Raw genomic sequence first — 15,076 nt, 5'->3', positions numbered from 1 at the left:
GGGGGGGATAGTACCAAGAAGGCATTGCTTTTCGGAATGTGATTATAAGCTGATAGCGCGACAAAGTTTTCCGGCGCGCAAAGCATGAATATAAAGCATGGTTTGATAATATCAACTTTGTCGGAGTAAGCTAATTTCAGCTTTCACTCATCCGGGCACAAAGCGATTTCTCTTCCTTACAATCCGGGCGTCATTTTGTTCGTGGAAAGTTCACGACTAGAAGGAATTTAGGCTCTATCGATCTGAAAATCCGCGTTAAGATTCATATCGTAGTTTTCCAGTTTAACCACAAGAAATTAACATAATTAATGAATACTCATAAACTCAAGAGAATTCGCCAACCCAGAAATTGGTCGATGATATTATTGGGACAATAAACCAGAACGTTCAAGTTATGTTCTATGAGGATTTTAAAGCTCAACTCAACGATGACATTGACAAATGTACCAACTTTACTATCTTTCGCGATGATTATGAGGTTACACTTCTGCTTGTTTTTCCTAAGCATCGCACATGATCATGAGTGATTTACAGCCGCCATTAAGCTCAATTCTATCCGGGACATATTGAACAATGTCCGGCATAGTTCTAGACACTATTCTACAGTTGTTTCTGAATCATAGGGTCAACATCAAGGTAATCTATCAAAGCATAGTTGAGACTATCTAATCAGAGTCTGGCCAAAGTGGATCAAAAATAGCGAATAGATAGCATTTGCTTTCCTTTTCTAAAATGAAATAATCTTGGCCTAGATTGGAGTAACTTGGCCTAAATTTTTAAAAAATGTCTAAATAGCACGCATGTTCAAGATTAGGCCATAAAAAAATCTCCAAACGTCTTTAAGACATTTTTTTAATGTCTTATGATTTTAATATGCATATTATTTGGGTATTTATTATTATCAAAATTTTGAAAAAAAAAAGCAAGAAACGCCGATTTTGAGTCAAAGTTATCCTTTATTTTAGTATTGCTATCTGTTTCTATTTTCTCTTCTTTTCTCTCATTTTCCGAAAATGTGAATGATTCATAACTGACATCCAATCATAAGATTAATTCACTTTAGTCAAGCATTAAAAGATTTCTAATGCATAACAAGCTCATCGTCGGCATCAGCTCTTACTAATAGCAAACTTTTCGAAAATTTTGTATTTATAACTCTTTGTGTCTACAGCAATATAATAAATCCATTTTGTAAATAAATAAGGAAAGAATTAATATGATCAAATAGATCTTATCTAAATAATGTTTTTTATATAAATCTTTAATGCACATCTTTCTTACTAATTATCTAGCCTTAATCGTATTGACTCTTTTCTTACTCATTTGATTTATTCTTATAGCTAGATTCTTATTCTTATAGTCTAGAATTCTTATAGTCTAGAATAACTTATTATTGTTCATTTTTTAATTACCTACTGAAATCATGATAGCCAGTGCTAGTTGATAAAATTTTTTTATGGTAATTCAGAAAAGTTATTTCGTTCGTGACATGAAACAGCATTATAGGATTATGTTAACAGTGAGAAATGTACTCGTAAGGTATGTCTCGCCCTGCCAACAAGATAGTGGATGCGAGCAAAGACCGGAAGGGAGGGAGCGATACACCATTCTAGGTAGTGAATTTCAAGGCGATGAGGCGTATTTCAGAGTGAACCATGACTGGCACGCAACTGTTATGACGCAAAGTTTCAAGCACGAATGTCGAATGACAATAGATTTCTTGATGTCCCTTATTTGAAAACGCCATGAAAAAGCGATGAGCAAACAATGTGAAAGTGAGTTAGCAAGCGCGACTCGAAGATAACCAAGAATAATGATAATTTGTTATCTGTTTATTAGAAAATTTTGTCAATTAAACGCATTGTTCCAGACATTCATGTTTCTTATCACAAGAAACATTACAGTCAGTTTTTTGTATAATTATATCCATTATATTACGTGAAAACTTGTATTTATGGATATCAATGTTATTTTGAAATTAATTAAATAATCGTGTAGTATTTATTTAAAACATTTTTCCGAGAGAGCTAAAGTTAAGCCAATTACTTATTTTTCGGATTATTATTATGTAGTTAAATTATACTTTTATAACGTATTATTAACAAATTTATGTGTTGCGCAAATGATCACATTCCTTGCAAATCTAATTAGTATAGAAGAATGCGGTATATTAAATTGCACAGTTGAATTCACAGAAAGGAAATTGCATGCTAACTTGAGATTTAAGATATTCATAGAATTATCGCGAAGATTTCTCCAAATTAAAAATCGCCGACAATTTTTGGCAGAGTTTTAGCAAAATATACCAATTCAACGAGGAAATTTGACGTTATGCACGTTCCCAAAGACCTTCACGTGAGAACACGCATTCGTTGATTACATAAATGAAGTCAATTCGTTTTAAAGTTAATTAATCTAAGAAATATAAAAAAAGTTGCTTTTGAGGTCATACCTTTGTAATATAATATCGTGAGACAATTACGAAAAAGCTAAACAATTAAGTATAATTAATTATAGCAAAATGAAATCATGACGAAAGTTCGTGGAAAAATCAATGTATTTGAACAAGCGATACGATAACGCTATGTAGGTTAAATCTTTGAAAGAGTTTCAAGAAACCGAATTTCTTTTTATTGCAATTTAAATATTGTATAATTCAATTAACAGCAGCCATACACAATTATCAAATATCATGCTAAAAATGTATTTTCAAACTCTGATGAATTGTTGTGAATCTGATTAAACAATCAACATGCGAATATAATTTTCCAATTTTTTCATTCCAATTTTCTCATATACATTTAATGATAGCGTGCATGAGTATAAGGCGCGAAAGCGTGGAGGAACTATATATGTAATAATTGATACCATAAATCTGTTATAACGCAGTCTATATATTCACGCACTATGATCTAATTGAAATTTGCATATATTACAATCAATCAACTAAAGAAATTAATTTTGTCATCGTGAAAATTTTATAATAGTGGATTTTAAAGATAAAAAGAATAGATTTCTTTTTACTTCAGAATAAAAGGATTTTGCATTATAATAATAAAAATAGTCGAAGACGAGATAAAAAATTAAAAATACAGAATGTTAATTGTAATTATTGTAAATTTAATGTGTTGATATCTATATTAAAATTACATGCGAAACTAATTTCGACTTAACAAAAATCTTCATCAATCGCATATTTAAAAAATCAAGTTAAAAAAAATAACTGTCACAATAACAAGTTAATAGAGTTAATATATATAATCATAATTGTGTCCATGATATATGTATTATAATCAATCCATAATATCTCACAGTATCAAATTCATCAAAAGTCCTCGATTGTTTTCTTAATATCTCCTGTTCAATAAAAAATATTATGATCTTGATTATTCCAAACTCAAGTAAACCATCATAATTATCAATGATCAATATTAACTTTAATACATAATGTGCCAAAATGTGTTAAAATTTTCACATTAGATATCGTCAACAACTAAGAATGAAATGACTACTCATCGTAACTGAGAATTTTGATAAAAAAAATTGTTTTTCCTAAAAAAATATATAGAATTCATTTTTCTTGATATTTGTTGGAAAATTTATTAATATTTACGTTATTTTTGTCTTATTTTATATCATTTGTTTTTATAAATATCAAGGCGGAAATTTTGTGTTGTACGCAGTGATAACATCTTTTCGAAACTGAATCTAAGTATATCCATGGCCACCGCTACTTAGTCATTGTATGCTATATTTTGATTGTTTAGCTACATTTTACACTAAATATTTTGGATGAAAAACTGAATTCTAGAACATTAATATGGCGTTAAATATTCAAAGAAAATATATATCCGAGTAAAAAACTTTCATATCCAAAATTTTAAAATACTGGGTTTTTTAATTTAAGTTTTTAAGTTTCTTTGATAATTATTATCTCTAACTCGTGTCGAAGTATATTTTGCTTGTTGCTTTGAAAAAATAAGTAAGCTTTTTCTTCACAACGATAAGGCATTCTTTTTTTACAAATGTGACAAGATTGCAACAAGAAAAGTTACCTTGAAACAAACAATCCCTTCGAACTTTCGAAAGAGCTCAACTAGAAAAAGTATATTAGTGTGTAATTTGTATTTTCATAGCACACAAAGTGCTAAAAAGGTCGATAATTTGAAGTAGTGTAGATGTGGTTTCATCGTATATAGGAAAAATATTCAAGCTTCCATAATTATACGAGTGTTATCTTGTTCAAAAACAAATTATCACTACAAATGCGCCGTTTCCATTGGAAATGTCAGCGACGCGCTAATGACACGCCAGCGTGGAAATTATTGGCATGCAAACGAATAAATGCTTTCTAATATTTTTTGCCCGAGAATTATACAAACATGTTTTTCGTCCAAATATCGAGTGCATGAAATTATGAAAGGAATTATAGATTTTTTATTAATTTTGAAATCGAATCTATTATAGTTTGCATTTAAAAGGAGATTAAAAGATACTGAGGTTCGGAAAATGTAATCTCCCCTAAAGTTGACGTCATAATCTGTAAGTTACTGAGTCTGTGAAACCAATTTAATTTATAGTTAGTTAAATAAAAGAACTAATTAATTTCAAGGATTGCACAAAATGACGTAACTTATATACTTATATAAGTGCATGAATGCAAAGTTTGTTTTAATAACAATAATTCAAATTTGCATATAAGAAAAATATAAACAATACTAAATCGTTAAAATAGGAAATTGTAAAAATTCATACATATCGAAATTGTAAAAATTCATACATATCGTCATAGGAATATAGGAATATGAGAATATGGCATGATTGCCATGGCCGTTTTCATTTATTTGTGATATCGAATATGATGTGAGTGGATTTAATACATTCTTCTTAGCTTCAGAGAATTAAGAAATATAATTAAGAAAAAAGGGAAATTTGGACACATGTTTCTTGCATGTTCAATAATATCTTTTATATATCTTTCCTTTACACATAACAAAGATAGACCTGAAAATGGTTCAACTTTTTTTTCCAAGCAAAGAAAACAGCACTATTACGTGCATCTATTTGTATTACGAAATCATTCTGTCAACACGCCTGGTGGGAATCGATGTCAGGGTTACCTTGCTGCTGTAAACGTCGATAAATCTACCGCGCGCGCGAGTCGGCTGATCGCATCCGGCGATAAAGTTCAGCTCCTTGCGATACGCGGAATGCGAAATACCTGCGATAAATATTGGTGCAAGATTCATCGATCTCACTGATGATAATCAACTGTTGTCTTTTGTTGCCCATAATTCTATTCGTTGCTAAATAATTTCACTTTCAAGAAGCAGACGATCAATTCTTCGAAAAATATGTCTTTATATACTTTGAATTATTAATGACAGTTAAGATACCTACAATTGAAAAGTAGAGGCAATAGAGGAACAGAGAATAGAAAATTTCTCTTATCTGATTGAATCTAATAGATATATGTATACAATTTCTGATAAGTTCAAATGTGTTATTCCCTGTTCCCTGTTGTCTGTGCTTTTCAACTGGCAGTCTTAGGGTTTAAATTTATTTGTTATTAGATTTTTTCGCGCTATGTAGAACCAAAAGTTTTGTTTATGAATTCGCTTTATTTCCTGATTATTACACGAAAGGGATGATTTTGCTGAAATATTAAAAAATTGAGTTAGATAGATACAGATCTGAAAATAATTTTATTAAACATCAAAATAATTAATTATTTTCAAATCTGTATCTATGTATATAGCTCTTTTAGATATTTCAGCAAAATTATTCCTTCCGTATATTGACTTAAGATATTGGTTATCTTAATTCTGCAGCACTTTGTGCTTTTTAAGGCACGTTTTCTCAAAATTCTTATTTAGATTTCAACGTGTAAAGAATTAATAAAATATAGTCTAGATTTTATTATAGTAAAAATTTATTGTTAAATGTTTCACAAATATACAAGATTTTTTTCAACTTTTTATGTAGTCCGAAATCATAAAAAATACATGCTGTTTCCCTCAATGGCTCAGAGTGTAAACTACGATCAAAAATTTTAGGGTGATGCTGGAAGGTTAATCCTTTGGATAAAAGATCGTTTTGCTCGAGATTATCTGATAAAAATCAACAATCTATTTCGGAATCTTAAAATCAAATCCAAGAAATGGATTTTCATCGTCGCGCAGCATATCGCATCTTCATTTGCTTGAATGATGAACTGTTCGTCGCGTTGCAACTTCGCTCATGCATACAAATCACTGAGCCGGCAAAGAAGGGAGGGGAAGGCATATAAACATTTTCGAGAGTTCGCAAAAAGGAAGGAGATCTTTCTTTATCTCGACGAGTTGTTTGTTATCTCTTATGAAGGTTCGTTTCTCGCAACGATTCTCTACTCTGTGTCGAACACCATTGAACATTTTCCAAACAAATCATCCATGTTCTTATCCCTAACATTATTAGTATAGAAATCTTGAAAAAATTGATGAATGTCTCGCCATTACAAAATTCTTGCAAATTCAGCTTAGCGTTGACGAACCATCAACCACATAAATTTTCCAATGAATTAAACGGCCCCCTCCTCAGTTTCTCAACTCTCTCGGGAAAGTTTGTTATTCCTTCCCGAGTCTGAGTTTTTATGTTCAATTAACAGACAAACGACGCAGGCGGGGACCAATTTTATCGAGCGTCGACTAATCTCGTGTTAAATCCTTGGCATTCAGCGCGGAATTAATTAATTTAATTCGAATGAACGGTAATTAAACGCCGCATTTGCGACGGCGACGCAACGTCTCGTAAAAACTGCGGACAAACCACACCATGGGTAAAGTGAAGCTGTTAAGAGAATGAGTTATCCCGTTGTTCTACTATTTCTAAGTGATGTTGTTTAATATACTATAGTTATTTCTATTGCATTTTATGAAAAGTCTTCCTCTCGCGAAATAGTAAATAATTATTACATAAATAATATTCACCGGCTTTTTGAACCGGCTTTTAATTTCTAATTAATCGAAAAAAAGGAATTACGAAAATTATTTTATTTTATTGAAATAATTTAATATATATAGATATTTCTGTGACTATATAACTATATTTGATACAAATTTGTTAACCAATTAAAATGATATCAATTATGCTATAGAATTATATATATCATTTAAAGCTAAAACTCAAGGCCTTCAAGCTAGACTAAGGTTACAAAATTAAAACCAACATAACTCTTAAATTACGTAAAGAGTACGTACTATAAAACTTTCCGTTATCTGCTGAAATCAAAAAATTGAATTAGATAAACTGAATTAGATCTGAAAATAATTTTGTTAAACATCAAAATAATTCATTATTTTCAAATCTATGTATATAGCTCTTTTAGACTAAGCTAATATTAAATACTAAAATTCAAATTTTACGACAACGCAGTAAACACAAACGACTAATAACTATGTAATAACGTCTAAACAAATTGTGAAGAAGTAATTTTGATAATTCGAGAATGCAACGCAAGCTGTACAAGATATCGTGACAATTTTTTCACCTATTCTGTAATCTGCCTTCTATCTTCTATAGTAATCAGAGTTGTCATGTTTTTAATTATTTTTATAATAAGCATTATATTCACAGGTGTATGGAAAAAACGGTTTTTCTCAATAAAGATTTAGCTAGATACAGATCTGAAAATAATTTTGTTTGGATCTTTAAAATAAATAGGACGATAAAACTGATTACGAAAATGTTAAAACTTTTTGCAGCATTGTTATCAACGCTTTATGTTCAATAATATTTAAGATAATATTTTGATGTTTTAGATATCAATAAGACGTCATTAAAACCTTGCTCTTTGGATACAGCAGATTATAGCAATCTCTTTGACACGTGGAAAGAATGATTTTGTTAAAGTATTTAAAAATTTAGCTAGATAGATCTGAAAAAATTTTGTCAAATTATCAAAATGATATATTTAATAATGTTTAAGTGTTGATAACAAGCTGCAAAAGTTTTAACATTCTTGTAACTGTATTTTGAAGATAATAAAATTATTATATCCAAATAAAATTATTGTCAGATCTGTATCTTGCTAAATCTTTAGTCATTTGAACATTCTTTTTTCAAATTTACAGAGTGTAAAATAAGCAAACAAATGTGATATTTGTTTAAAAAATGATCGATTTGTTATGATTGCAAATTAATTTGTCAATGTAATAAATAAATAATCAATAATATCGCTAGCGAATAAGAGGCTCATGCATATATATATATATATATATATATATAAGTCCTAGACAGTTACGAGGTCTCAAATTGTAAGAAATTGACCAATTCTAATCAAGTATTCTCCCTATATTGACTGTGTTTAGTCGATTTCCTACGACTTAAGACTCTACGATCATCTACGAATTCTATGTAAATGAACTAAAGTCTATCCAAAAGATAGTTAAGATAAGTTAGATTCTATATAGTTTGCTTTGCTTCTGTTAATAATTGGTTGGTATAGCAAACTAGCAGCAACAAAATTTGTTGTCACATATTTACTGATCATCGGTTACTGGCTTGTTAAATGCAACAAAATCCTTTCTCTCAGTGAGAGAGAAAGAGAGAGATGGAGTGAAAATCTTAACATATCTTGTCATGGCCAATGTCCTGTCTGAATAGTCTCCAGAACATTTCAATCGACAATCATTGTTTATTAAAAAGTTGTTATCAAATTGATCATTCCTTACAAAAAAAAAACCTTCAATTTATTGTGTTAACACTCAAATTTAGATGTTTACCATCAAAGTTAAGTGTTGACCGTCAACAGTGAGTGTCATTTAAGCATTGACCATCAATGTTGAGTGTCACTTGAGACCATAATATAATATGTTGCCTTAGTGTAAACATTCAATATTAAATATCAATTAAGCATTGAACATCAATGTTGAATGTCAGTTGGGTGTGACCATTAAATTCGGTGAATAGTTTGGTGTATACACCATACTATATACCGAATTTGATGGTAACATCCAACTGCGATTTACTCATGACACTTAATAGATGAATGTAAATTTTAAACGGCTTAATAACCTTTGAGTGGCATTTTAAAAATTGAATGTAAGTGTTAATAATTGTAAGTGTAAAAACTTAAATGTTAATCTTTATGATTGAGAATTAACGAAATGTTGAATATAGAATTAACGCTGAAATGTTGAATATAGAATTAACGCTGAAATGTTGAATATAAAATTAACGCTGAAATGTTGAATCATACGTCAGATTCATTTATGAAAGAAATATATTTTAATACTATATACGCATGAAACATCTTTTTGACAAACTTTATCTATGCTGTTCGGAAATTATCCAAGTACTCCCATTGTTTTATTCTTGTTGTCCAATGTGAAACAAGGTTAATATAAAATACAAGAGCATTCAGATGATGTTTTCAAACGCAGTCCTAAAGATGTTGAAGCCCTATTAAAATATATCACACACAGTTATATACTAATATTCAGTGTTCTTGGATCATCGAAACAACAGTTCCCATACGATTGCAGTAGTGAAGCACCGTAGGATACGATTGGATGGGTGACCATTTAGAAAAATAAGGAAATTAATTCCTAAATGAGAGAGAGAGAGCGCTTTTTAATTATAATTTTGTCGTGTATATTTCGAAAAATGTTGCAAATTAATAATATTATTTTATGAATAAAACAGATTTAATTAATTTTATATAATAAAGCCATTTATTTTGATTTTTCTTTGAGCATTAACTTTCAGTTGATGATCCGAAATTACACCCAAATTTGAGCGTTCTTTTTGAGTGTTTAGTAAATAATTGAATTATGATTATTGAATTAAATATTGCTTACAAAAATGCTTTCAAAAATAACTTTTATTTTGACAGTCCACAGTTCGTGATCGAATATTTATATCTCAATAACAATGGGTTTGCGGATATATTTATATGAACTTTTCTATATTTCAAAAGTTTACTCCTAAAGTATGGAAAAGTTCATATAAATATATCCGCAAACCCATTGTTCATTTGTTTATTTAAATTACATCCTATATATTCGTACATATTTAATAAGAAGAAACAGTTAATATAATGAAGCGACCAACTGAATAGTTGTGAACGCTCACAAATGGCTCCTGCGGGCATGTCGCTCCGCAACATGGAAGGCTATTGCTTTGTACGACGCACGGTATCTGTAACTGTTTATGCATTCGCTTAACCTATCCCATGCGTTTTTGTTCTCTTACATAATTCCCTTCCGATCGAATCTAATCGCGTTACAAATATGTCGGGCTTTGAATTAAAAACGATAAAGGATGATATGGTTATATATCCATAAATTCTATAACGGCAGATGGATAATGAAGAATGATTGTTTAACGAAACAACAACAGTGAACGTGGAATTGCGCCATCATGGAATGCATGGAATGCAATTATAGTTTAAAGGTCGTCACAGGAGTGATCAACTCATTCACTTCTTATTTGTGATGCAGCTACGTGCACTATCAGATTCTGTTATATAAGTAGCAAGGTAACATTTTAATGACGTCTTATTGACGTTAAAAAACGTTATTATGACATTATTTGACATCATCTTGCTACTTGGGTATTGTCTCGCAGAAGAAGGATTTTGTCATGAAATTTCTCTTGACTTATATTTTATGAAGCTGCGAAGTCTGTTAAAAAATCAAGTTTTTCAATTTCGCTCTTAAAGACATTATAATATATAAAATGATATACTCTTTATTTACAATACGGATACACATTTTATTGTATTTTATTTTCTAGAAGTAATATTGCGTCACAAAACTTTTTTAACTTTTTTTTTTCTATGAAGCTGCGAAAGTGCGTACAGAGCCGAATTTTGTAAATTAGTTCTTAAAAAAAATTATAATAAATAAAATTATGTCTCACCTATACTATAGTACACATCGAATGAAATATCAAAACGAATTTTTTACCTTTTTCACAAAAAAATCATTTCGAACGAATCTTCAATTGTCTTTTCTAATTACGAATATCGCAAAATACTACTCTTACAGTATTTTAGTAATTTCGTAATTTTAATACAAAGAAATTCGTTTCCGACTAATGATCTCTAGTCGCGTGTGACGCTTAACGCGACACACGCACACATGCAAGCATACACGCATTGCGCCGCAGGTTCAGGTTGTTTATCGATTGGTTAGTCTGACCTAACACTGACACACTTCACTCGACCTCCGTTCCGTATCGCGTTATCGACCATCCCCATAATCTTAGGATTTACACAGTAAAATTCTCTTGCCATCCCACGACGCGGCCATTTGCGGGCTTGAGCTACGCGTGCAAACCATCTTTCAGATTAACATCATTTCCTGGTATGAAAAAAGAGAGGGGAAAGGGGTTACAGTAAATATGGCTGGCCATTGTCAACCACAATTTCCTGGTCGGGCTAATGGAAAGCACCTGTTTCGCTGTTTTTTTTATCGGAGGGTTCACCTGTACTGGATATAAATACGTACTGTATCGCTGATTTTCTCGCAATAACTATTGTTTATCTGTATAATCGTGTCCCACTTGAATCTTTCATAAAGCCAGAGATAACAAGTCCCGCTGAGTATCACACAAAATTTATAACCAACTTGCTTTTAATGAGGTCTTCCGTAATTCCGATAAAATTTTAATACTTCTTAAAAAAGATCAAATTTAGGTGTGTGACTAATCCGTAATAAGTTTACTAATCCGTAGTAAATCTTTAAAGAAAACATTCCTTTTATTATTTCAAAGTGCGAAATAATTTCTGAACTTATCCGGGTAGTGTTCGCAAGTGTTCGAAAATTAAAATAGTATACAGTAAATGTGATCTCACATGTGCAACTTGAACGAATGACTGATTAATCAAAACTTATGTGATGTGTTAAGCCCGTTAACATGTGGCTCGCCCACAATGATGGAATCTTGGGGTCCTGGGAGGACTGGCACACCTCCGCCGGGACTACCACCGCCATCGGGCAGCAGCAACAACAATGGTGGCGCAACATCGGCGATGACTCCGAGCATCATACCGCAGCCTGGCACCACTGCTCCCATTGCGAGTCCCGAAGGAGTCAGCGACGTAAGTAAAAAAAGTGCATCCAGCAGCAATTGCAATGAGCAATTCGCTATGCGAACATGCGATCTCACGTTTCAACATCGCGATAAGTTAACCAGTGATAATTAAGTAGTGTCATTAGTAATGCATACATGTGAATAAGACTGCAATGGATAGAGCTATTTAATTTTCATATGCAAACAGGATACGAAGAAATTTTCCATGTTCCCAATTATCCGTGAAAAGTACATTTTCAGGTTATTAATGTTTACAGCAAACTGTAAAAGAAGATATATAAAAAAGAAACATAATTACACTAGTTTAAATTTTGAATAATTTTTATTACAAAAAAAGGAAACAATTTCTTTAACGTATATATTTTAAAACGCTGAATTTGTCAGAAATATTTCATCAGATCGAATTTTTAAGCATGCAATTAACTTTAAGATAAATCATTTTTAAGATGTATCATATTGATTTTTAAAATGTAACCTTATTTTTCCTACATATTTAAATGCTATACTTTCTGAAGGCTTAAAGTATAAATATACAATAAAGGAACATATAGCCAGCTAAAGATGTTTTTTAGAGATAAATAATATTATATATTCCGAATTAATATATTAACATATAATATTGTATACGTTTCGGTCAAGATTTTACCATCATCAGTACAAAACGTTGATATTATAATTAGATTAACAGTGGATGTCTTCTACGTATGTCATTGCTTCGATGTTACAATCTTGTTCATTGTATAATAAATTAATATTAACATATGAGAACCAAATATTATATAAGAACCAAATGTTCCTTTATTGTATATTTTCCTGCATAATTTGGATGCGAAAAGAGATAAGCAGAACGGATTTTATCATAAGAATTTGATAATAATTGAAAATCGTTAGTAGGAAGAAAATCGTTATTGAAACGAACAAAAATGTACTAATTGTAAGTAACTACTGAACTTTAGTACGTGAAATCAGTCTTAAATCATATAAAAATTGAATTCTCAATACTTTTGATTTATTTTCTAATTTTAATAAACTTCACGATATATTGGAAAAATGTCTTTTCTTATATTTCAGAAATTCGATCTGATGTAAATATTTTGTAAATATATATTGTAGCAAATTTGAAATCAGCGTGAAAATTATCCTAGAAGTAGTCTCCATATGTTTTTGCATAAAATCATATAAACTAGACAACGCGCCTGTACATCTGGAATCGAGACATAAGACATCTTAAAAATACCTTAAAGATATTTCAATTGAATTGATATTCCAAGACTCTTAGTCCTGATTTTGGACATGATGCTATCTGTCACTAAGTACGTTTAAGCAAAGAAAATCATATTCAATCAAAGCGGATATGTTTAATAATATTTATGTAAATCTTATTAATTTCCACTTTAAGCTTATTTTCAGTTTCGCATAAATATTGCATTATTAGATACCAAGATCCGTTTAGACCGAATATGGCTTCCTTCACTTTAGTTGTATTGAACATTTCTCGGTGGATTTTTATTTACGAATTTGGATTATTATTAAATATTTTTTCTAATGAAATTTTGCATTACATTCATCTGCATGAAACATTGACAGTGCAGGTGCAAAAGATACTTTCAAAATGTTAACCAACAGTATCTCAGCCAGAAAGAGAAATCATCCGCCGAGTTTTGATGAAACACCTATTTTAATCACGTTTTCAAACGTAACATCAATATAACGAGGGCTAAATGCGCGTTCAGCATGCACGTGACGGATGGCGATAGCCCAAAATTCTGGGACAAAGTTTTACCGTCGCGATACGCGACTGATACGTAGAGTAGGTGCGGAACGAACAAAGATTATCACACGACCGTATACGAATTAATAGCGCATGCATGAGCTATTACCATACAATCTGAACACATGTTGGAGCTCTCGTACGTGCGGTGTGCAAGAGCGCAACTATCTCTGGCACCTATTACCTATCTACCTTCTGTCCGTTTCAATTTCACGAGCATGGCTGAACATAATGGATGCCGATCGTGCTATCGAACTAATAAGATTAGTTGTACATACATGCTCAACACGTTGCCTTGGTGAGATTCCTCGAATTTTAAGGGTAATAGCTGCCAATATAGAATTACAGGAAAAATCTTTTCTTAGAGGATTCTACATACCCTAGAGAAAACCAATTCGGCGCACAGTTCCAATGATTATCTACATATATATATTTAGTATATATAAATTCACATAGAAATTATTTAAGCATTTAAAATCGTAATAGGCTTTTTAAATTCTTATTTGTTGTGTATTCACATATATGATCTTAATAAATTTATTATTGTTATTTTATAATTATAATTATAAATTTATAATTACCAGTTCGGAACTCTTTAAAAAAGAATAGATCTTTATTGGAGACTCTCAAATAAAAATCTAGATACAAAACAAATATGATGGCAATATTTAATTCTGTATTGAGAAGTATAAGACTGCTAAAATTTATAGTAGACATTATGTAAGCTATAGATTTTCAGAATTTGCAGTGAATAACAGAACGCTATATATAAAGCTGCATATGTAAACTTTGTTGTTTACCTCCTATATTCTGCAATATATAATCGTTATATTTGTTTCATGAAAAAGAGATAAATTTTTTTTAATTCAAAAACTTTTTCTTTTTTTAATGTTTTCTAATTTTTTAATATTTTTTCAATAACTAAAAAAAATTCTTTTCAAAATTTCCCATCCCTAAACATTTGCTACCTTAAATTATATTCTTCTCGACTTATGTCTTAATGTGATACTGTTACTACTATGTTTTTCTATGAATGTAGTTATCCATTAATTAATGCTACACTTAGAGAAAGACTGGTATTTGATTAGAATTACGTGTTATAATTATGATTATTATTGCTATAATGTCAGTAATAATAACAATTTTATCAGCAAATATGTATATATATATATATATATATATATATATAGTAGTTAGTATATAATATAATTAAATAATATATATATA

At 30.5% G+C, this 15,076-nt stretch overlaps 1 protein-coding gene across 1 annotated transcript in view; it reads left to right on the top strand.

Moving 5' to 3' along the window:
- Positions 1-15,076, top strand: part of LOC105623872 (potassium voltage-gated channel subfamily H member 2) — a 168,446-nt gene that overhangs the window by 39,667 nt on the left and 113,703 nt on the right. Inside the window, exon 4 of the mRNA XM_012205245.1 lies at positions 11,893-12,179. Within this exon, the coding sequence (XP_012060635.1) occupies positions 11,893-12,179 (287 nt within the window). The remainder of the gene's footprint in view (positions 1-11,892; positions 12,180-15,076) is intronic.

This window comes from Atta cephalotes, assembly GCF_000143395.1.
Source record: "Atta cephalotes unplaced genomic scaffold scaffold00066, whole genome shotgun sequence".
In the NCBI taxonomy this organism is placed as follows: domain Eukaryota; kingdom Metazoa; phylum Arthropoda; class Insecta; order Hymenoptera; family Formicidae; genus Atta; species Atta cephalotes.
The sequence above is the reverse complement of the archived record's forward strand: the minus strand, read 5'-3'. Positions and strand labels throughout refer to the sequence as shown.